Raw genomic sequence first — 25,852 nt, 5'->3', positions numbered from 1 at the left:
CAGATCAGACTTATTAATTACGTGTATATCTATTGAATTGAATTGAATTGGTTTGGTTTATCGCAAAAACACATCGAACAAGCAGCTCGCAGGCTGAAAATGTTTAATTTAAAAACAAATTTAAAATATAGAGAGATATAAACATATACAAAAAACTAAAATACATATTGTAAGTCGATAGCTTTTGCAGAAATTATTTAGCATTGGTAAGATGAAATCGAAATTGCAAAAAAAGTTATAAGTAATACACTTTTATGTTAAAAGACCAAGACGGTGAAAAGGAGAGAATGTAGAATAAAATGTATACCGTACTCAAATAGAACACAACGAAAACTTACAAAAGTGATTATTTCAAGAATATTTATTACTTTACACAGATCATATTGTAATATAATATGCTCTCAAAATTCATGGTTTGGAGATTATCAGTTAATCCTCGTTTGAGCTCAGACAGTTCAGTTCAAGGGATTATATCCTGCTAAGTACCTGATATGACACCCGGGTCAGATGAGAGATAGAGAGGGGGAGAAAAAGACAGACGGGCAGAGAGAGAGAGAGAGAGAGAGAGAGAGAGGAGAGAGAGAGAGAGAGAGAGAGAGAGAGAGAGAGAGAAAGAGAGGGAGAGAGAGATAGAGAGGCCTTGTTTGAGGACATAACTAGGTTGGTTTATAAGATTCGAACTTTTTAAAGGTAAAGACCAGTTATGGTCATGCGATTGCATTGTGAAAGAAACGTTGTGGAATCGATCAGAAAAGGTTGATCATCTAGCATCTAGCATCTGCAAGGTTCTGGAATCATCAAAATGATAAGAAATTTGGCCCATTCTTCGTAAAGTTACAAGCACTATACACAGAGAGATGTATATGGGACTACCCTATATCTCTCACAGACCATGAGAGAAACAAATTTACCAAATATATGAATTAGTAGGCGGTTTCCCGGCAAAATTGTTATCATCATGTATTAGTCAAAACATATTCTTTCACATGATTGGTAATGAGAGCTTCCATTTCATTTTTTGAAATTGGGGCGTTTCCAATACTGGTCTTTACCTTTAACTCTTGATTGAGAATGAAGTGAACGAACCACTGTTCCTCAATGCATTTCTCTCTAGATATACCAAGAAGATTAGGCACGTATTATATTGACAATACCGTCTGACCATCATCCCACTTGTGACAACCCAAATCTAGACCTAGGAAAGATCATGTCCATGAGCTTTAAATTACGGAGGTAGTTACCATGGTAACCAAGCAGTTTTTCCAGTTGTGACAATGACCTTTATCCTAATCACATTTCTCCAAACACACCCACATGTCAGATCATGCTTCACAAAGTTCATGGTGACATTCCTGAATGTTTAATTTACTCATAAATCAAATATAATTAGTAATCTTTTAATCCCCCAAATGAGACCTGTCCTTTCATGTGCTATACACAATGCTCTTGACAGCTATGATGTCCTTTGATCAATGCGGCATTCAAAGACAAAACAGATGTTTATATGGGAGAGGGGAGAAGTGGGGGGGGGGGGTATTCAAAGAGCTTGAGCTTACATCTACATGTTCCTAAATACAGGCCTCAATCAAACTAACTATTATCTTCGCCTTCCTTATTTTTTGTCGTTGATTTTTTATCAAACATTCAGAATTCTTAACATTGGTCTGATCGATCTAATCGATCTATTTGAATTTTTTGCATTGTGCTTCTACAATTTTTCTACATTAATACAAATGAACTTTTTACAGGGGTTAATGTGAAAAGCAGTTCTCTCCAGTTGCATGTGAATGAACTTTATCATATTCATACCCCCATCCCCCCCCCCCCTCCCGAACAAGCCCACATGTCAGATCATGCGTCATGGTAACATTCCTGAATGTTTGATTTACTCATCGATCAAATAGAATTTGTTATCTTTAATCCCCCAAATAAGACCCTTGACCCTACTTGACGCTAAACAATCCTCTCACGTGTCATGCAATGCTCTCTATAATCTCTGATGTTAGATAAATGCAGCTCTCAGACAAAAAAAGTTGATTCTCTTCAGATATGACTATTGGGGGGGGGGGGGGGTGGAGAGAAGGGTAATGAAACAGCTTGAGCTTACATGCACATGTATCTATAGGTACGCCTCAACTTCGTACAATTTTCTTTTGTTTTTCTTTATCAGGCCTCTCACATGATGTATAAATCCTGTTCTTAATGTTTCCCAATATACTTATGTTTATTTTATTGATGAAAAGAAACGAGTTAATTCTTTTGGTAGGCCTCATTTTCCCATTTGCTAGGTCTCTCACACCCCTATTTCACGTTTCCAAATGTTTGATCAATGGTCAGATGCAACAGACTATTTTTTAATAGGGGGGGGGGGGGGTCGAGGGGACGGGGCATGTGAACAACATATCATTTTATTGCAATGCCACTGTGAAATGTCTTTCAACAAATCGTGTGTGTGTGTGGGGGGGGGGGGGGGCTTCAGTTCTATGACATCTGTATGCTGCACTCAGACACAAAAGGTTGATGTGCAGATATGATTAAGATTTCTCTCTTAAAATAATCCGACAATGAGACAATGCTCAAAAAGTAGGAGTGAACGGTACATGGACATAACTATCATCTACAATCATGATAAAAGAGACCCAATATTTGCGTAAAATTTGTGACAAAATATGCCTTTAATTAATTAAATAACGAATCTTTAACAATGTCTTTCCGCACACATGATGTTGTCAAAGTGTCATTTATATCTACCAGTACATGAACAAAAAATCTTGACCAATTCAGGACACAAAGCATTTGATCTATCAGGTAATAAAAATATTATCAACAAATCTAACCCCAACAAAAAAGCAAAGAAACGTAAAAACTTGAATTCAATCATTTTAACCCTGTTCCAACAAATCATAATTTAAACAAAAAATCTGTAGGATCGGATAATTACTTAAACCTCATCCGACAAATATTTTTAAAAAAAATTAAAAATGTTCCTTAATAATAATTTCAAAAATGTATTGCAGTTGTGATTCATAGGAATAAAAATATCTTTAAAATATAATGATTGAAATCATCTCTTGATAAGAAGAACATATAATCAAAGTGAGTCCTTAGGGGGTATACATAACATTAGGGATAATGATATTCAAAACATGAAGTTATTTTCATTAATATCCTGATTTCAAGTAAAACAAAGAAAAGAAGTAATTGCCCTGAATATTAAAACAAAATATTGATATGATTCAAAATACAAGATAATATGACATTTACATATATGTTCACAGCAAAATCAAAGTGTTTCGAAGGAGTTTCCACTATGATCATCTTTTTTTGTATAAATTGTACATTATCCTTTTTATTGAAGATCAACGCATTACAGAGTGGTGGCCATGCGGTCAGTCTGGCACAACCGACTTCATGTGCAGATTATATCATTTGAAATATATTATAAACAGTACATAAAATGATGAATGACCATTAAGTGGTCTCAAAATGTAGCATATGTTCCTACTCCAACAAGTTATTACTCTGAATTTCATCACAGCGAAATAATTGAAGTCGACATAAGCTAATAGTATTGTATCTTTTCATTTGTGTTTTTGCTGACGTTTTCCATGTTAAGCAGTGAATATGCCTCCATCTACGCAGTTATTAACCAATAATGCATCATAATTTTGATCTGTTGTAAGAATTAAAACATGCCTAAAGACATTGTACATGATATACATGAGTTTCACAGAAATAATTTACTCATAATTTTATCTGTTTTTAGGATAGAACATGTGTATAATAATTCAGAATGTGAAGGAAAATTAGAATAGAAAAAAAATGCTGACGTTAAGGGAAAAACTCTATAAATTTTTCTCATTACAATCATAGATACATTGGTACAGATTTTCTAATTTGGCCAATTTATCAAGGGCAATAGTTTGAGAAATTAAACTTCCAGAAATTATTTTGAGCCAAGCATTATACAGCTTTAAATCCCAACATCACTGTAGACCAACACTATACAATTCAATACTTTATAATAGACAAGACCTGTTTAATAACATATTCAAATTGTATGCATACTTTTTAAAGTAAAGGTTGTCATTCAACCAGAAAGCTTGCCTGAGGCTAACCGGACATAGTAACAAGTAACATAAGTAGACTGGATTCTGAGTATTAAAGTTCATTCATTAATGACAGGTGAATGGAATAACTTGTCACTAGGTCCCCAGGAAAGAAACATCCATTAATTTAAATATGTTAGTAAACGGTCTATTGCTACATGTAAATCTGAGAGGTATGCTATAGACTGTGGGTACTAGATTATTTCATTCCTTCCAGTGTGTTACACTAGAAATATCAACGGAAGTGGAAGACAAAGAAAACTGCCACTGGCATATAGAACGAGAGAAAGTGAGACAGTGACGAACAGAGACAGACAGACAGACAAAGAGACAGAGAGAAGAGACTTACAAGAGATGGCAGGGTGATCTACAAGGGGTTTCAAAGACACATAGTAGTGTGCTTTCATGGGGAATTAGACACCATTCTAGTGTTTACCCAATAACAGGTGTTGTCAGTCACCTAGAATGGACTTCACTTTTACCACCGACAAGTCTTGTTAGCACACGTGCCTAGTCTATCGCCATATAGAATTCTCATAATATCAAATTTCCCTCACCCTTGAGATAGGAAGGCAAGTTGGATTAGTTTCCGGTGGGACCACGGGTTCAATGCTTCAGAGATCTTTGCACACACAGACACATTAATTGGTAATTCAACCCAATCTGGTGTCAGCGAATTACGAACCAATACACATGGACACAGAATACTATGTAGCTTTAACATGTAACGGCAGAGGGTTTGAAATTTTACAATAACTGGTTTGGAAATCAAATACAGACTAAAATTTTAATGGAAACATGATTTTTTTTTTTTTAATCAAAAAATCAAAGCCATTCTCAACAATTACTAGGAAGAAATATGAGTTATTTGGTTGAAAATAATTCAAAATAATGTCCAGATTGTACTTTAGAGCATCTAAAAACTTCAAAGTTGCACCTGGGCCGCAAGGGAATCTGCACTTCATGCATTAGTTCATACCGGTACTCCTCTAAATTGTAATTATGTTTGTTTGTTGACCACCCTGGATTGATAAAAAGAGGAAGGATTTCTGCATTCCCATCATAAATATGTTGCAAAAATTCTCCAATTTGACCAAATATATATCCACATATCTCCTCATCTAAATAAGTAAACTACCTTACTAGTCTAAATCATAGGCCTTCATCAACGATCTATCTTACTGATTGGAAGAACCGATAAATCTTGTTTAAATGTCCTGATGTCTGCTATACACGCCCCTGACACGCCCTCATCCTGTGGTAGAACTCTCGACTCTGATTGGTCCAATTTTGAATGGACTGATCCCTGATTGGCTGCATCTATCTCATCTGCAATCTGATTGGCTGATGTGATTGCGATGTCATCTACTTCTGTATCTCCATTGGTGGAAGCGTTTATGGGGTTGCTTTTCTCGTGCTCACCGTAACCAATGACCTAAAACAAAATTGAAATAGATAGAAACAGTGCAGATGCTGTATATTTGGTAGGGTTTGAAATTCAACAATGAGGCAAAAATACCAAAGTTGTGAATTTCAAGAGAAAAGCTGATGCTTGCAGACCTTTGATAGATACTTTTGCTTTATCAGCTTTATATATGTTACTCATTATAATCACTATTACAGCCGAGCTAAATCCCTAAATGGTTTTCAGGGGGGGGGGGGGCGAAGTCAAATCACAAGAGGCATATCTTTAGTACTAAAGTCCAAAAAAAGCGCCCCCTTTTTTCTCTGCTGAACAGAAATTTTTATTTAGTAAATGGGTATTGAAAAATCGTCATGACATTCATTTTTGCGTGTCAGCGAATTTTAGTAATATTGTGCCCCTCCTTTTATAAAACCCAGGATCTACCCCTATAAAGGTGTGTGTATACCTGAACACTCAGTTTGCGGAAGTTAGTCCCGCCCTGGATGTGCTCCCTGAAGCATGTCTTAATATCAGCTAACGTCAAACATCGCAGAACCTCAACCTAAAGAAGAAAAACAAACAAAAAGTATATCACAATTTTCAACCAGTTGGGAAAGTTAACAAATTAAATGCAAACCATGTAACATCCTACTTACCTGCGAGAATATTAACATCATTATACCGGTACTTACTTTGAGGTTAGATTCAAATAAGTTTACATAGGAAATTAATATGTTTTGTGCTCATGAGTAGAAATCTTTCCAATGTAAATTAGTTTTCCACTTACAGACCTGCCAACCTCTGGAGTTCAAAAACTGTATTCTTTAGTGTCAAAAGTTGTATTTTACTGACAAAAGTTGTATTCTTGAAAATAAACACGGATTGTTACGCGGATCAATTCCTCTTACAGTTTCTACCTACAGGAAGAATTTTTTTCATTGATCATTGGTTGAAAATGCATTATTTCGTCAGGACTGGTGTGTTCGATGAACCAATAAATATCCCCGAATTGCTGATGTGAGATGCTTGTAGGATACTTAACAGGACAGAATGGACATTTTGCCATTGAAAATGGCGGACGCACACACAAAATATTAATTTAAATTTTTTTTATTTTTTTAATTTTTTTAATCGTATTTTATTAAGAAAAATCGTACTGTCGTATTTGCTTCTAAAAATCGTACTAAATACGACTAAATCGTACTGGTTGGCAGGTCTGCACTTAACCAGAGCCGCAGCCAGAGTTTGGGGGGGGGGGGCACATACATGTAATCGATCGACGTCCTGGAGAGGGGTCTAAAAAAGTTCAACCGATCTTGGATCAACCCCCCCCCCCTTCCCCCCATGGCTACATGCCTGCACTTAACTGAAAACAGTCTCAGGAAAATTTTCAAATGAAAGATATGCCTAATCATTATCATCATCATTATCAAAAAAAAATCACAATCATCACCATCCTCCTTCTCCTCCTCCTCCTCCTCCTCCTCACCTTCGTCATCATCATCATCCTTATTAACATCAACATAGTTATCATCCTCATCTCCATCATCATCATCACCATCATCATCATCATCATCTCACCATCATCATTATCATCATCACTATCATCATCATCACCATCATCATCATCATCATCACCATCATCATCATCATCATCATCATCACCACCACCACCACCACCACCACCACCACCATCATCATCAGTCTCATCATCATCATCATCATCATCATCATCATCACCACCACCACCACCACCACCATCATCATCAGTCTCATCATCATCATCATCATCATCATCATCATCATCATCACAATCATCACTATCATCATCACCATCATCATCATCATCATCATCATCATCATCACCACCACAACCACCACCACCACCACCACCACCACCCCCACCACCACCACCACCACCACCACCATCATCATCAGTCTCATCATCATCATCATCATCATCATCATCATCATCATCACTATCATCACCACCCTCCTCCTCCTCCTCATCACAATCATCATCATCATCATCATCATCATCATCATCATCATCATCATCATCATCATCACCACAACCACCACCACCACCACCACCACCACCACCACCACCCCCACCACCACCACCACCACCACCACCATCATCATCAGTCTCATCATCATCATCACTATCATCACTATCATCTATCACTATCATCACCCTCCTCCTCCTCCTCATCACAATCAATACCCACCTTCTTGTGTATCCTGTCAAAGGTATACTCCTGGTTGAGAACATAGCTCCAGTTCCTGTCCGATTCTTCCAGGAGGGACGAGTCCTCGCACTGAAGGATGTTGATCAAACCTTCCACCTGGGTCCTGAAGTCCTCTTCGCTCATCTGATCCAGCTGATCACTGAACGTCACTAGGAAGGCATCCATGCAACCGTCAACATAGCTGGCACTGTAGAGAATACAGTAACATGACATGCCATCAATAACGAGTTTTTTTTCCTTCTTGTTTGGGTTAATTTTACTACAATCTTCTCAGGCACGCCAGCTACTCTCCACTCCTGATGACGGAAAGTCAACCTGTTTGAAACGTTGAGCCACTCATCCTCTCCAAGCGCTATAGTTCTCCATAAAACTATAAGCTAAGAAAGATAACAAACAGTCCTTTTCAGGACTACACACCCCCAAAAAAGATTACCGAGTCAGAGTCCTTTTCAGGACTTCTCAACCCTCTCTCTCCCTCTCACATGGTGCACCCGCAAGCCTACTGTATATCTACATCACCATGAAAGCTGACACTTACAAGCAGCATCTAATCTTCTGTAACCATTACAAAACTTTGAACTATACTGCTGTATCAAACATGCCTCAATGAATGCATCAATGATGGTGGTGATGGTGTTGAACATTCAGTACCTAAATTTTACATGATCAATGACAATTTTCGAATATTATTTATTTACCTGAATTTATTTGCCTGTGGTGCTAAATAGAATGGTAGACCACAAAATTGGAGAATACAAAATCATTATCTTAATGACAGATCAAACACCTGAAAATAACATTCAAGAATAGTTTGTTGATCATTTTGAATCTGGCAATTGTTTTAATATCTTGTTTAACCCAAATTTGTTTGCCTGTGTACTTAAAGGTAAAGACCAGTATTGGAAACGCCCCAATTTCAAAAAATGAAATGGAAGCTCTTATTTCCAATCATGTGAAAGAATATGTTTTGACTAATACATGATGATACAAATTTTGACGGGAAACCGCCTACTAATTGATATATTTGGTAAATTAGTTTATCTATTGGTGTGTGAGAGATAAACGCATGTGTCGCGCACGCGTGCGTAGTCCCATATACATCTTTCTGTGTACGTGCTTGTAACTTTACCAAGACTGGGCTAAATTTCTTATCATTTTGATGATTCCAGAACCTTACAGTACACACCAATACTCATATGCTAGATGATCAACCTTTTCTGATCGATTTCACAACGTTTCTTTCACAATGCAATCGCACGACCATAGATAGATAGATAGATAGATAGATAATGGTTTTATTGAGAATAAAAGAACAACAATGCATCGCGGCCTACAAGGCCGAATTGGGCAATGTTTTACAAATGTAAAATACAGTATATAAAAACATTCGTATCAAATAACCTCAAATTAATAAATTAAAATTGGATGAGTAGATTGTTAACAAAATAAAAATAACTTTAAAATGCTTATTTCTTATTATTTGATCTCCCTAACTCATTTTATATATAAAGGAGATAAAGAGAAGTGAAGAAGAACATGATGGTGGTGTAGAGTAAAGAAAGCAAAGAAAAGAGGATGGTAAGATTAAGAAGAGGATGAAGAGGAAGGAGAAGAGAAAAAGTAGAAGAGAAGGAGAAAGAAGAAGAAGAAGATTCAAGTAGGGATAGTATGATGATAGACGGAGGGTAGCGCGAATAGTAACACTATCATAATGTATCGATGTCAATATTCAAGCATTACACATTATACAAACTACCAATGATATAGGCGAAGTTAAGGAGAAAATAAATACTTATATGAAAAATTGTACAATTAAAAAAAAAAATACTCTAGGTAATAGCTACTCTAAGGAAAAGGTTATAATATTTCAACCAGACTATAACAAAGGAGAACCATTATAGGAAGCAAAAGCAAAAGGAGAAAGAGGGAGAAGAGGATTGAGAAGGAAGGATGAGAAAGGAGGTGGGAAAGTAGAAGTGGTAGAGGAAGAGGAGACAACTGTAACATTGGCCATGGAAGATCATTTCAGTCATTTAGACAATTAAAAATGGTTAAACACATATTTTCAACTTCAGTACAGAAAATGTAGTGATTCTATTATACAGATACAAAGATTAGACCCCAGTATAAATATAAAATTGGTATATGAATATAAATGTATAAAAAACAGATTGCATAAAAATTTATTTCATACTTTGTTTGTATCGGTAATTGAAACCATAGATTGCCTTGTATTGCACTTATGGGATTACATCACAAGTATAATATTGGTAGTATTACAAAAATGAAAGTAGATTTCTTGTTAACTAGAATTGTAGATGCGTACAAGTGATGGTATGGGGCTGTTTTTCATTCTGTTTGTTCGGCAACGTAGTTCTGGTAATTTCTTAGTATGTCTAAGGACTCTTTTCTGAGTAATCTGGGGTAAGATGTTCTTCAATTGGTTCCTGGAAATACTTTTTCCAATGAAAGAGGTGCACAGCGAATGTCTCCTTTGCTCAAGTGTTTCCATATCAAAGCAGGTAAGAACGTTCTGGTAAGTAGTATACCGAGCACCAACGATGATGCGAAGGGCTCGCTTTTGGATTTTTCTAAGCTTTCGCATTGTTTCTTGGTGATGCCGCTGTTCCAAACCGGTGTCCCGTATTCGAGAATAGGCCGAACATATCCATCATATATGGTTAACAAATCGCGAACTGGAAGGCAGTGCCTTTTTAAGATACGTAGCGTGTGAAGTTTTCCATTTGCTCTTTTGATGATATCTGTAACATTTGATTCCCATTTCAGGTCACTTTGGATCAGGATGCCGAGAAGCTTTATAGTATTGACGGATTGTAGTTCTAGACCGTCAACGCGAATTGCGGGTAGGACAGTAGGATTTCGTGAGAAATTGACTTCCATTGCGAAACACTTTGTGGCGTTCAGTTTCATGTGGTTGTCCTCTGACCAGGAGGCGAGATCAGTGACGGCACTCTGCATGTTGGACGGTTCATCAAGAGTGCGACATTCGACGAGCGTCATGTCGTCGACGTATTTGTAGGCGTTGATTCCGGTCGGTGGCGCTGCGTCATTAATCATGGCTAGAAAGACAATGGGCCCTAAGCGGGTTCCCTGTGGTACTCCAGCCTGCAACATTGACCAATCAGATAGAACTGATCTGTAACGGGTGCATTGTTGACGGGATTGCAAGAAACTCATGATCCATGGCACAATGCAGGGGCAAACTCCTAAGCTGATAAGTTTAGTTATGGCGATAGTATGGTCGATTCGGTCAAATGCTTTTGAAAAGTCTGTCACAACTATCGTTGATGAGGATTTTGGTTTGTCTGAATTAACAAACACTTTGTGTAGAATGTTAATAATACAGTGTGACGTTGATATGGCTTTTCGGTTTCCAAACAACCTTGCTTACCATAACTGGTCTTTATCTTTAAGCTAAAAGGACACAGCAAAAATGCAGTGGGAACAAATTATTGACAGAATCAATACCATACATTAAAGCACAGTTTGATAATCACCTTGAAATTGGCAACTTCAGGGTGCTAAATACTTACCTGAATTTGTTTGCTTGTGTGTTGACTGAAATGGCAAAGCCCAGAATTCCAAAGGTGTTCCTCATTGATGCATTAACTGTGTACCTATAGAGATAATAACATACAAAATATAGCAATGTAAACAGTGTAACACACATTTTCTTATTTAAATAGAAAGCATTGAATAACTCATAAAATGATTAATTAATCATACTTTCCTAATTTTTTTTAGCGAATTGAAATTAAGGGCCTCAGGATTTCAAATTTGCCAAAAAGGGTAAAAAAAGGTTATCAGATTTTAGAATTTGCTAAACATGTAAAATAAGATACAAAACAAAAACAGAGAGAGAGAGAGAGAGATTATAATTATCATAAGTGGCTAACAGGCTATAATACAATCCTTCAATGGCTAAGGGGGCGGGGGGGGGGGGGTGATACCCTGGGGATGCCCCTATACAAACCCTTCACAGTTAGCATACATCAACCTTGCTTACCCTAATTGTTCCTGTGTTCTCAGAATGTTGAAGCAGGGCTCTTCCATGACAGTCTATACCAAAAAGAAGAAAAATAAAAAGAAGTGAAGTGACATTGAAGAATCGAAACAGAGAAATAAAAAGAGACACAAAAAGAAAGATGAGCAAAGGGAAAGGGAAAGGCAAATTTGGAGGATAGCAGAAAGAATATTGAGCAGAGAAAAGTGTAAGACAGAAGATCAGAGAACAATATCACTTCTAGTAATTTCATTTTGATTTAAATGATGATTGAAAACGGAGAGAAGACTTTCTGATTGCAAATGAAAGAACTATGAAGATGACACAAAGGAGTTTGTTCAACACATGCTTGGGCAACAATTGTTCTGCAGCCACATTCCTATGCCAGCCAAATTTTCAACTCCAATCCAGGACCAAACAGTAACGCTTAACCTACCGTAACTGCAACCAAACAAATGTGTTTGAAGTGGAATATTGATGAAAGAATACAAAATTTAGGTTTTCTGCGTACAACAATATTGGTCTTAAAACACTTTATTTGTGGAAAAACATTTACAGAAGTGTCTTAAATCACATTATGATAAAAATTTAAGTAAAATTTTGCCATAAAATTTTGGGCAAATTTGGGGCTCCAAACGGCTTTAACTGAATCAATATATTTTTGACAAAATAGAGCCCAGAGCAAATAATTGGTTAACCCACAAAAATGGATTTTTAGAATACATTTCATCCAGTTTTTTTTCTCGCTCACCATGAGCGCATCAAGAACACTGAGACTCCTGACGGTCCCAGGACCAGCCTGGAAGTAGTTTGTGATGACGGTGTTAGCATCGGACTGGTTGTATGCTTTCCATCTCAGGGTGTGGCACCCCCTGGCACGCCCATCACTCTGGTGACAGGTCTCTCCGATTTGGGGATGGGTGCAAAGCTGAGCTTCTCCCGGAGGTACTGCTCTAGGCTGATGAACTCCTACAAAGGACAATAAAAACATTAATTGGAAGTCTTTCCGTTTGTAATCAAGGGCGGTACCCCCCCCCCCCCTCTTGGTATACCCAATACTATGGTAGCATTACAAAATCTCTCCAGAAATTGTTTTAAATTTTCATCATTTTACTTTGAATTTGTATCTTTTTGAATGCAGAAATAAAACCAAACCAAAAACAACAAAGAAAGTATAGTTACAGGGTTAATAGTCAGCAGTTATTGCGGAAATTTCAATGATTTAAAGGTAATACAAAGTTTTGGTATGGGGTCATGAATTTGGTTGAAATGAACATATTGGAAGCATATGCGATCCTACAATATTCAGTGATCGTTGTCGCGGTTGAAATCGAATCCAAAGTTATGAAATTGTAAATAATACACTCTTTTTGTTGTATAGCTCCCTCTCAAGGTCAAGATATCAATTAAGCTATAAAACAATGTTTCTTGACTAAAACCAACCAATTTGCTATTCTAGTTTGGAAGTTATATATCACATCTACATATTCTGAGATTGTCATGGTCATGTGCAGCTACCATTGTACGGCCGTAGGCGCTATTTGAAATTTATCAAAATTTACCAGGAGCACCAGTAAATTTTTATATTCAATTTTTGTCGAAAGCAGAAGTGTTTTAGAGGCTAAATTTTCTAGTGCTTAAAATACATCCACAGAGGCGTCCAAATATATCCAAATTGTAAAGAATCACTATCCACCCAATTTTCAAAATTTCCCAAAACTTTGTATTACCTTTAAAGGGATCGTTTAACGATGTTAAATCTGAGATACACGGCCCTACGTGTTATCAGTGTCTGTGATATGATGTAATATTGAAGCCCTAAAAAAATTGCGCTTCAAAATGATCAAGAAGTGCCTCAAAAAAGTAAAAATCTTTGAGTGACCGGTTTTACCATACTCGTTTTCCCCAATAGACTGTAGTGTTATGAAAACCATCAGGCGAACGGTTTTCAAAATTTGTAATTCCAATCATAAATATCTTGATAATCAGACAGGCGATCGGCTTGTAAAAGTCATGGGGTTCCTGACTGACCTAAAGGTTTATAATTATCATTGCATCATGAGCTGAATCCAGAATTTTGTTTCAGAATCTGAGACAAAGTTACCGGATCCCTTTAAGAGAGAGTGCATCTTAGACATCATAATGGTACATGTACTATGTCTATGTTTTGGTTGTACACTAGTCACAATGAAAAGACAGACCCCTAGGTCCTGTGACACAAAGCATAGCTCAATTTATTTACCTTGTCATCAATTGTGATTACTTGAAAATTAGCAATCAATCACTAATTTACAGGCCAAGACGAAAGACACTAAACAGTCTGGACAAAAAAAAATACATGACCTTGTATGGCCAAGAATTGGGCGGAGTACAGACATTTCGGCAAGATGAGGGTTAAAGATAAAGACCAGTTCTGGGATTGCATTGTTGTGTAATCAATCAGAAAAGGTTGATCATCTAGCATATAAGTATTGTTGTGTACTTCAAGGTTCTGGAATCATTGAAATGAAAAGAAATTTTGCCCAGTCTTGTTAAAGTTACAAGCACTGTACACAGAAAGATGTATATGGGACTATGCGACACATGCGTGACACATGCGCGATATCTATCTGGTCCAAATATATAGTAGGCGGTTTCTCTGCAAAATTTGTGTCATCACGTATTAGTCAAAAGATATTCTTTCACATGATTGGTAATAAGAGCTTCCATTTCATTTTTTGAGAGGGGGGGGGGGGGGGCGTTTCCAAAATTGGTCTTTACCTTTAAGAATAAATTACCTTTGAGGAGAAATTGCCCTGCACCATTGCCTCAAAGAAAAACCTGGAACGGAAGTCTTTGGCCGTGTTCATAACGTCCGTCGAGCTGACCGCTTGGACAACCCTGTCCTTGTCCATCGCTGTCCACTTGACCTTCTGAAGGATGGACAGTCTCAAGTCCCTGGAAGGCAACAAATAAATAAACTATTAAAATGGAACAGTTTTAAGAGTTCGGTTAGAGTAGGAAATTGAGATGTACCAAATGTCACAGGAGGAAATATTGTACAACCCTTGCAACTCTCTTTAAAGGTCACAACAAACAAATAAACTACAAAGAACCAGACAGAACGCATATGGGGCATTGCAATCAATTGATAATCCCCCAAATCAAGCACAAGTCTTGCGATTAACGCAACTCAAATTTCTTGCAAAGCCCCCATCAGCTCAAAGAGGGAGAATTAAAAAAAAAAAAAGATTTATGACCGACCGACCCATGTTTTAGCACCTTAAGGGCAATACAACATCTTTTTGTTAAGGCCTGATGTAGATTTACCTGCAGACTTTGGCTGGCTTGAGGATGTAGTTATGGTAAGAATTCTTCAGGTTTTCCTTCACAGCCACAAACATTTCTTGAGAGAAGGTGAAATTTGCGATAACATCCACGATAGTCTCAAACAGAAGCTACAAGAAGAGAGAAGAATGAGTGAATATTTTGGTTTTACAAGACAAAATATATATGTAATACAATTTTGAGGCAAAAATATTCAATGGATATAATTGGCATGAATGGGAGAAGGTTCTGTTTACTTGATGGGAGAAACTAAATGCTCCTAATATATAATTTGCTAGCTTAGCATGGGTATCTCGCTCTTCTATCGAGCTAAAGATGGTGGTCTCCTGCATTTTTCAATTTTGAAATGATTTGTCAACCATGTGTTTATTGAAAGATATAATTAATTAACTGATATATTTTATGATATGATTATATATATATATAGATATATATATATATATATATATATATATATATATATATTTACTTTTGTTAATAATACATATGTTCCTAGTTTATATATTCCTTTTTATTATGTTGAAAAAATACAGAAAAGAAAAAAAATCAGGAAAGATAACTCTTTTTCAAAGAGACACGTTATTACACACGACTGGAGGTCAAGCACAACTTTGACCTCTAAACCTAATAAATGATGGATGTGCAGTTTATGGATTTCTTTGTTGTTATTAGGGAAAGGCAAAACTCAACAGAAAAGCAGGCAGCACAGAGAATATGTGGCAAAGTGGATTTCCTTACATTCATAACACACAAAATGAATGTATATTTTTTCTTTTTTTCTTGAGCAACTACAATTAGACTTTTGTTATCTAAATTAAAAATAACGTTGAGTTCTGGTTATGCGATTGCATTCTGAAAGAAAAGGTGTGGAATGGATCAGAAAAAGTTGATCATGTAGCATGAAAGTATTGGTGTGTACTACAAGGTTCTGGGGTCATCAAAATCATAATAAATTTGGCCCAGTCTTGGTAAAGTAACAAGCACTGTACACAGAAAGATGTATATATGGGACTACACAAATGGTGTCGGGGCCCGACACCATGATTTCCTTATCTTTCTATGCTCATTACTTAGCCATTATACATTTCTACCAAAATGTTTGTCAAATGACATATATTTGTAATTTTTAACATACAGTGTAAGTTTTGATTGATTCTGTGAGAATTTATTTTCTTTTTTTACCAGAACTCAAGTTTATCTTTAACATTTATTTTAAAAAATTATCAACAAAATATGTTCATGTTTAGTTTTGCGAAACAATTTTTTTTGTTTTTGTTCTCATCTGCTTAATAATGATAGCACAAGTGCAGAGACATAATTATATTCAGAATTCTTTCTTAGAGTACAATGTCGCTTACTGGAAGCTTGTGATTAAAACCGTAGAGTTTGATTTCAAGCCCACTCTCCAAGGCCTTCAGTGTGTAGCTCAGCTCGGCCGCCTCAGCCTCGTACGCCGTCTCCGTCAACTGATGCTCCAACAGGCACACAAACAGGTCAAAGGTCACGGCGTGTTTGGGTGAGAGGTTGACCAGAGGGGTCATGAAGTGAAAGTACATGGATGCTGTCAAAGGAATGAATAAACAGGTGTTTTTAAACAACGTTCATCCCTGCAAATTTCACATCAGTAAATTATACTTTTTGCTTGTATGATTACTTTTGTACAGGGCCCCATTCTCACAAGCTTTGCTTTTCTTGGGGTCCTTCCGATTTTGTTGTTAATTTGATATGTATTTTATTTTGAATTTTAATGGAAAATAAATGAAATGAAATGAAATACATGGAAGTACATGAATGCTGGCACACATAGAAAAAAGGGTAAAAAATAAAGCAGTACTCACTACATTTATCTCTTCAAATTTTCATTCCAATTGATCACAAGTGAATGGATCAAAGAAAAAAAAGTACATTTAGTGAAGAGACACAGTTCAACCAATTAAAAAAATCAATAACAATGAAAGATAGAGATAAAGAGAGAGAGAGAGAGAGGGAGAGAGAGAGAGAGAGAGGGAGAGAGAGAGAGAGAGAGAGTTGTAAAAGATAAATGAGAGCTAAGGGGTTAATACCTCCAATTTTATTGCAGAAAATGTATTCGTTTGGAGAGATAATATCTTTTTTAATATAAAAATTGTACATACCTCTGGGCATGCTGAACTTGGTATCTCGTCTATACCATAGCTTGCTGTGCTCTGTATCCAAGATGCATGTTGGGTAATCTGTGTCTGGTACATCAGGCTTGTTCAGGTCAAATTCAGTTGCTGCAGAGATTTAAAAATTGAAGAAAAATTGCTACTTTTCTGTTAAAACATTTCTAATAAGCCATTTATGTGCTTTTCATGATCCTCCCACTAGCTATCTCATTATCTTTGTTTGTATTTTGAATATATCTTAAATATATCTTCAATAGATTTTGAATATACCTTGTTTTTATTTTGATGCAGAAATAACTAAATGAAAATGAAATATGTAGGACTAGTGGATATTAAGCCATAAGATGATCTAAGCTCAATCAATTTATTTTTTGATGACAAGATTTAAAAATTTAAGTCATTTCAATCAATTCAATTCAATTCAAATTCATTTCTTCTCAAACAGTAAAATATAACAAAGGTTAACATATAGATCAATATTTTCAAGCACTAAAAGAGTTTTGTGTCTAAAAAAACAGTTGACAATACACAACGTAAATATGGTCTAAAACACTCTACAATATGTGAACTTTCACAGAATTTCATGAAGAGCAATTCTAGATGGTTTCCAAAATTATGACCAACAATTGCAAGTACAGCATAAGCTCTAAGCATGCATTACTACTGATAAAATGAACAGGTTATATAAAAGACAAAAACTCACCAATGAATTTATTGGGTGTCGGCAGGTACAGATCAGGGTTCAAACCAGCATCTTAAAGAAAAATCAAAGAACAGCCATTATTTGACTTACTTTAGGTGTTATGTGTTTTAATATCTACTTCAGCCATGCCCCTTATGGCTATTGTATACAGTGTCTTGGCTTTTGTACCCTTTCAAGGTTCCCCCAAAAGATAAGCTGCAGCTGTAGGAAAACAGAATAATAATAATAATAATAATCTTTTAAGGTCCACTCCAAATTTTATTAAGTTAAACCGAAAATGGAAATTCTTTTTGCCCAATTGATTGTGCCCGGCAGCCACTGAGTAGCGTCAGATCGACGTTGCTCTATCCCTTATTGTTGAACGCCAAACAAGGTAGCAGCAACTCCCATCTTTTAATGTCTTTTGGTATGACCCGGCCGGGGTGCGAACCCACGACCTCCCGGTTGTGAGGCGGACGCTCTGCTGACTGAGCCAACTTTACTATGGTGCACTTCTGCATTTTTATAACACTCAAATACAAGAGTATGCTTAAGGGACATTGTTACATGCAAATACTGTTTTCTCATCCTCTCTTGTCCTTCCCTTACGCATACAAAAGTTGTTATTCTGCCACACCATTTTACCACCGTGTCATGTCACATATGGACAATAAGCCAGTTCATAGTTGCAGTCCGAGCATGAGCAGATAAAGGTCATTGCAGACCAAATTGTGAAATACAAGGAGACAAAATACTGAATATGTGCTCATGAAAGTTATTTGATCATTATTCATGTATGCACAAGCAGTGCACTCCATGATACACAGATGGAAGTATTCTTTGAAAAGGGGGAAGAAAGGCTATTTATGTAGCACCTCCATCGCTGTAGGAATGATTATTTAAAAATCTACAAAGTGGGACCTCTTCATGTTTTGAAGATCTGTGGATATACAGGGTCATTTGGGACTTGTGCTAACCATGAACTGGTCTGTTCTAAAAAAGGAAAAAAAGTTGCCTGCCTCTACGTCTGAAGACATTAAAAGCCTGCTACTTACTCTTCATCTTTGCCTTCCACTCAGTTGGGACGTCTTGGACGATGAACTCGGTTCCGAACCACTCCTCCTTCTGATCCGTCTTACCAACAAACTCTTTGGACGAGATGATGATGTTGGCTGTGTCTGGAGACAGGGGATTGGTGCAGTCCCTGATCAGCTGATCACATATGGTAGTGTATGAGAGGAAAGTAAAAAAGAAATTGAGGAAAAAACATTTAGTATGACTCACATCAGGGGGGTGCTTCACAAAACTTGTCATCAGTGACAAATGACAGTTTTTGTTATAAGCTACTGAAATCCTTACTTCTGATTGGTTATCAGCAGATTTGTCACTGATTTTTGTAATTTGTCATTGAAAAAAAGGCTTTGTGAAACGGGGCCCAAAAGTGCACAAAAAAGGGAACACTATCAATACCTAGATGTTTATTTTCGAGCCCCTCATGCAAAATAAAAAGAGGAATTATATTTCAAAGTACCAGAATGATTCAAGTGCAGAATGTGAGTGAAAATGGACTAGGGAAAAGTGATTGCCTGATCGCTACATATCCATCACATAACAACAAAAGTCCCAAACCACCGGTCAGCCTTGTGCAATGATTATTAAATAAGACATCGCTATCCTCATGCAAAGAGGAACATTTCGTGATAAAGTCAAGAGGCTTTAAACAAGCCTGCAAGACTTTTCCCTTTGAACCCAATTTTACCTTGGTTTGTTGACTGGTGCAGTCAAGTTTTTAAGATACTATAAATATATTAGACAAAAAAAAGATTTCTACATATATACAGGGAACTTGCATCTAGACTTGTCAGTTTTCAGGCATATGTCTGAATATAGATGTGTCATTATAACTCTGGAGTAGAGACATTTTGCATTACTTGAAGGTAAAGACTGGTAGTAGTAAAATTGCGGTTCAAGGGTTTGGGGTGCAAAATATCCATTCAATATTGTTTAAATATTGCCTTCAGAGGTTTAAATGGCAATACTCAATATTCAATGTTGAAATGCATTTGCGATATTTATCCAGGCCGGACCGATATGATAATTTACCAAATATATCAATTAGTAGGCGATTTCCCGGCAAAATTTGTATCATCACCTATTAGTAAAAACATATTCTTTCACATGATTGGTAATAAGAGTTTCCATTTAATTTTTTGAGAGGGGGGGGGGGCATTTCCAAAACTGGTCTATACCTTTAAAAATGGTTTCTAAACATACAAATTCTTTCAAGATGTATAAGGTACAAGTAGTAGCAAAGGGGATACCTGCTCATTGTATTCTGTCTGTATTAGAGGGCCTGTAATGTATTCCTCTGTGGGGTACAGGTGCATCCTCTCTGACATGTCCTCTACGTTGTCTATAGGGTCCATCTAGGAGAGATAAGAAAATATACTCTTCAGCTACATTCTACACAGGGCATTTAAATTAGTTGCTTCTGAACCCCACAAGTAAGTGCCAGATCTTCACTTAAAGATACCCTATAGATCATTACTCACCATAAGAAATTACTAAAGAAATATGCCCAAGCTGTCATGAACTTACCACTTTGACACCAGGATAGTACAAACCTGTACAAAAAAGTGCTTGATTTGTACAAGTACAGTTTTATGTGTAAAGCCCCCCCCCCCCTCCCAACAACAAAAATAAATCAAATACATGAATCAAATCAAAAAAAAATATTTGTATGTTTTATTGATTACCAGTAATAGCAAATAGGGTCATTGCAAAGTAAGTTCCCTCTTTGGTACGGTCACATTAAACTTTTATTTCTTTCTTCACAAATGACTGTCACTTGAATCAGCATGTTTTCTTTATGTAGGTATATAAACTACTGTCAAAACTAAAATCATTTTAGTTTCATGGACTAACCTCTGAGAAGAACCTGAAGACATTGTCATCCACTATCTTGATTTCATCAAATATTCTGTGGCGAAAAAATGAAAAAATGGAAAGAAAAAGAAAATTTCACTAAATATTGCATATCGTAAATTAATATTTGTTCCATTGTGCAAACATGATCTTTTAAATCTTCAGATCATGAAAGTAAGTCGCTAATCATGTGAAATTTAGAATGTGCTAATCATGTCTAAAGTGTTCTAGCAGTGTGGCCCTCTGTAATTTTTTTCTCCATGAGATTACATCTGACTACATTATGAATGTAGTTTCAATCAATAGCTTTGATGGTTGCCAATATAGAAGAGCACCACTTTAATGTTATATTCATTACATGAACTACATCACGCCTCAAATCTCAACTTCAAAGTTTCTTCTTCCAATATTTCAGATTTGTTATAAAGATAAATGATATTACAAGAATACACAAAACTTAAGTCACCCAAATAAAAAGAGAGGAGATTCCAAACACATACATCAAAGAATGACAAGTGACAAAGGAGGCAAAATTTATTTTGACGAAAATATGCAAAGTTAAATATGCTGGAAAGTACCTCTTCTGTGGGCCTTCCTTGAGCAGCATGTTGATATATTGAAAGATAATCACCAACACCTACGACAAGAATAATAAGAAATGAGAGTGAGAACAGATGAAAAAATCATAACGTGTTGATTTGTTCCACGTCTCAACAGAAGAAAAATGAGGAAGTAAATGGAGAAGAAAAAGATGATGGTAGACAGAGTGAATAAGAAAACAGAAAAGGAGAAGAAGAAGCGAGAGAAGAGGTAGAAACAAGGAGAAAGGGAAGGAGGAGGAGGAGGAGAAGGAGAAGGAGGAGGAGGAGGAGGAGGAGGATGAGGAGGAGGTGGAGGAGGAGGTGGAGGAGGAGGAGGAGGAGGAGGAGGAGGAGGAGAAGGAGGAAGAGGAGGAGGAGAAGAAGAAGAAGAAGAAGAAGAAGAAGAAGAAGAAGAAGAAGAAGAAGAAGAAGAAGAAGAAGAAGAAGAAGAAAAAGAAGAAGAAGAAGAAGAAGAAGAAGAAGAGAAAGATAAGCAAGTGGACAAAGGAGGAATATAGATTCAAAGAGGCAATGACAATGAAAAGAAGAAACAAGAATATACCAGAACTTCAAGAGGATTAAGACAATTTAACAACTTCATGTGCTTGACCAAATCTTCTCTGAACTAGCACCAACAACTGCAAAATTCTATTTAACTGGGTCATCAACAAATCAAACCTCCACTCACTTAGACACATCATGAAATCTGTACTACTTGAAAGAAGAAAAGAGAAACTTAATAAATTCCCAATTATTTACCTCATCCACTCTCTTCAGGCCCTCGTCTGACAGTACGATATTGAAGCTGAACGCAGCATACGTCTCGTTGTGTTCGGTACTGCTCTCTGAGTTACCACAGTACAACCTCAATGCCAGAGCTCTACACAATTCATGAAAATATACATATTTTGGATGTTTAATAAAACCACGGAGTATTTTACATTCATGCCTAACTCTCTTCTTCTAAGATCTGTCAAATATTTTATCAAATATGTTTTGTTTACAGTTACTTGTAACTTACAGGTAGGAAAAAGAAGTCTTACCAATTGTATTGCTACATTTTCAGTAATAGCACAATATAAATGCCCCTCTATGCTATGTCATTCACCATCATTTGTACTGATTATTTCAGTTTCTAGTAAAAGACAAATGTACATATTATATCAGGAAGATAAGGGTAATAGCAGAACGGTCCAGAGTTTGAATGAAATCCGTAGTAAATAGAATTGGATATGAGAAATGAAAGCAGCTATTGTCCTTATATCGCCCTTCTCCCTATCCCATCTTGGGGCAAGGGAAGGGGGAGGGGGGGGGGGCTACATTTATTCTTTTTGTTTTCTAAGGAATGGTGGGAGGGGGGGGGGGGGGTAGGCGGTAGGATGATCATCCTGAATGATTAACATTCCTACCGTTTCTTGAGAAGAGCCATAATGCTTCCTTTTCCTTCATGGCCTAGCAGCCAGCCAAGATAGTGAAGAGGTTTGCATCTGTGGAGTAAGATAATGACAGTGAAAGCCATTTCAAGGGAAGCAGTCTTTCTCCAATATATAAGTATACATTTCCTTACTATCACCTTGCGCGTTCCACAAATTCCTCATGTCACATGTGTTAGAAAAGTTTAATTACTTTGTTCTTTAATAGATTAGTGATACATAGCATCATCTGAGCAGCAGCAACCCAATTAGATTGGCCTATTCGGGACTCTCTTTTATACAGGGACTGCTGGAATGACCAGCTGTCTGTTGCTACCTGAACTGGCTATTGTTCCTAATTGCATAATATATTGATAGCAATTAAAGTGAAGCAATTACACACACAAGAACAAGAATCATCAATAATATCTTCAGCATTAAAACCATATTAGACAATCAAATTGAAAGCGTATGAAGAGCTCAGTGGGAACATACATTCTGCATCAAGAGAGAATCATGTTTCATAATTTAGAAAAAAAATATTATGAACATGCTGCAACAGAAATTGATTCATATATCTTAATCGTTTATGATCTTTCTCCTTTATCATTCATTAATTATTCATTATTGGCATTTCAGATCAAAAGATAATGTAATAATGTCAAGAATATGACACTTAAAGATAAAGTTGAGTTCTGGTCGTGCGATTGCAATATGAAAGAAACATTGTGGAATCGATTAGAAAAAGATGATCATGTAGCATCTAAGTTTTGGTGCGTACTGCAAGGTTCTGGAATCATCAAAATGAAAAGAAAATTGGCCCAGTAACAAGCACTGCACACAGAAAGATGTATATGGGACTACACAAACATGTGGCATACAAATGTGGTCTTCATTTTTAAGCTGTTACATGTCATATTTAGAATATGAAGGCATTTGAAGAGCCATGCTTTTCAAGGAACGTTTGTTCTCTCATGTTTTTCAAATGATTTTTCACCTCTCCACAGAACTCAACCTTCTCTTTAACGGCGATGGGTAACTACCTGTAGTGTTTCTGTTGAGAGGGCATGGACCATGTCAGGTCCAGGGTATGCTGATCTTGGACTGGTACAACTGTAGGATGAAATAGAAGAAGGCATAAACTGAACAATTTACAAGAACCAGCGGTAAAGCATGAGACCAGTCATGGGGGGGGGGGGGTGCACTGGTCTTACAAGGTTGTCAAATTAATCAATATGTAAATGAATTATAGGCTTATATGTAAGTTTATTTATTGTGTCATCTTCTTCTCAAAGTCCTGTTTCCAATATCTTCTCTTTCTTTTCTCATTCACTTGCCAATCAATCATGGCCAGGAATAGTGAATCCCCTCTCCTATAGCTAATACATGTATGTCATTGAATTAGGGGACAAAACTTTTCTAGAACATCTCCAGATACTTTTAAAAAAATATGGTAATCCAGTATATCTTATTAAAAAAATATTAGTTATATACGATTCATTTAGAAATAACAGAGGAAAGGGAAAGCAAGACAAAGAAAAGAAATCAAGCTCACCTTTGTAAAGCTTGTGGAATTTCTCATGTTGGAACGGCTGACCACAGGATGTGAAGGAGGGCCTCTCCAAAGAACTAAGTTGGAAAGAAATAAAAACCATGAATAATATTCTCCAAATTATTTAGTTCATACAGTATGGCTAGATTTGAAAAATTGATCAAACAATGGAATTTATATTCCTTCCATTTGTTGTATTACTCTAAGGTTTCAAAGAACTGAGTTTCTATGGCAAATGGAGAAAGGTGAAGATGTTTGAAGCAGAAACAAACAAAATCCAGGTTCTGAATTTTCTTACACTTTTTATTTGAGGAAATTTAACAGTAATCAATAACAAAATGTATTTCTTTTATAGATATGTATGGGAGTGTTGTTTGTTTCTCTTAATCCTTTGAATACTATCTATTATCTTTAGTAAGAGATATCATGAGAAAAACAAATTGGACTGATTGGATTAATCAAATAAGTTAAGTAACCTATTTAATTTTCTACTTACTTGTTCTGGACATTGCTAAATGCCTCCCTCACCCAAAGCTCCAAATCATCCAGAGAATCTACCAAATACAATAATTCAATCAATTCAGGTACAAAATTTTTTGTTGCAACCATTTACCTAAGCAGTGATGTAAATCCTAAAATTACAGGCCTGTATACACAATCCACTTGCTTCACCTTTTTATCAGAAGTATTTTCTTTTTATTCAAACTAATGATTTCACCAAGAAATAAGATAGGTGATCAGTACCGATTAACCAACACTATTTTGGTTGAAGGGTTATCTTTAAGTGTAATTATAGTTGCTTTGTAATATCCATACAACTAGCCAATCAGGCAAAGTTATATCTTAAATTTAACTGCCCATCAGTACAGATTGACAAACACTGTTTTTTATCTAGCAATTGAATCCAATGACCGGAGTAAAAATTATTACAATATTAAGATCATAGTACAGTTAAACCTGCTATAGTGACCACCTGTAAAGAAAGACCACCTGTCTATAAAGACCACATTTTTGTTTCCAAGGAATATGGTTTTTCATTCAAACCTGTACTGAAGGAGCCTGTACATTAAGACCACCTACCTGTAAAGACCACTTTTCATCTTTCCCTTGAGCGGTCTTTATATACAGGTTTCAATCTATTCAGTGCTATTTAAATGTGACTATCATTATGATTATTATAATACTTATCATACATACCTCTTGACTGGACCACCAGTGTCATGTAATGAGCCGAGTACATCCGTTTCCTGAACTGCTTCAGTCTCTCATGAACATTGATGCTCTTAGCAGCAGGGTCGAGCTTCAGGGATTTAGAGTTACCTATGAAGTACATATAATCATAACATCGATACAGGTAGTGTACGCTTTGGGCAAAGTTTGACAAACATAATGTAATTTTATCTGAACATATTTGTGGCTTACACCCAGTAAATCAG

The 25,852-nt window shown here is 36.4% G+C and overlaps 1 protein-coding gene across 1 annotated transcript in view; it reads right to left on the bottom strand.

Moving 5' to 3' along the window:
* Positions 1-3,861: 3,861 nt before the first annotated feature.
* Positions 3,862-25,852, bottom strand: part of LOC115918983 (nardilysin-like) — a 29,903-nt gene continuing 7,912 nt past the window's right edge. The window contains 22 exon segments of the mRNA XM_030996298.1: positions 3,862-5,544; positions 5,981-6,076; positions 7,746-7,953; positions 11,321-11,404; positions 11,794-11,846; positions 12,542-12,657; positions 12,660-12,759; positions 14,568-14,727; positions 15,100-15,227; positions 16,476-16,678; positions 17,253-17,372; positions 17,968-18,018; positions 19,002-19,158; positions 20,268-20,372; positions 20,872-20,926; positions 21,450-21,508; positions 22,212-22,332; positions 22,862-22,939; positions 23,908-23,977; positions 24,420-24,493; positions 24,913-24,970; positions 25,614-25,736. Coding sequence (XP_030852158.1) covers positions 5,275-5,544; positions 5,981-6,076; positions 7,746-7,953; positions 11,321-11,404; positions 11,794-11,846; positions 12,542-12,657; positions 12,660-12,759; positions 14,568-14,727; positions 15,100-15,227; positions 16,476-16,678; positions 17,253-17,372; positions 17,968-18,018; positions 19,002-19,158; positions 20,268-20,372; positions 20,872-20,926; positions 21,450-21,508; positions 22,212-22,332; positions 22,862-22,939; positions 23,908-23,977; positions 24,420-24,493; positions 24,913-24,970; positions 25,614-25,736 — 2,489 coding nt within the window. The 3' untranslated portion in view covers positions 3,862-5,274.

The sequence above is a fragment of the Strongylocentrotus purpuratus genome, unplaced genomic scaffold (genome assembly GCF_000002235.5).
Source record: "Strongylocentrotus purpuratus isolate Spur 01 unplaced genomic scaffold, Spur_5.0 spur5_scaffold_3, whole genome shotgun sequence".
Classification (NCBI taxonomy): domain Eukaryota; kingdom Metazoa; phylum Echinodermata; class Echinoidea; order Camarodonta; family Strongylocentrotidae; genus Strongylocentrotus; species Strongylocentrotus purpuratus.
This window is presented reverse-complemented; position numbering and strand designations above follow the sequence as displayed.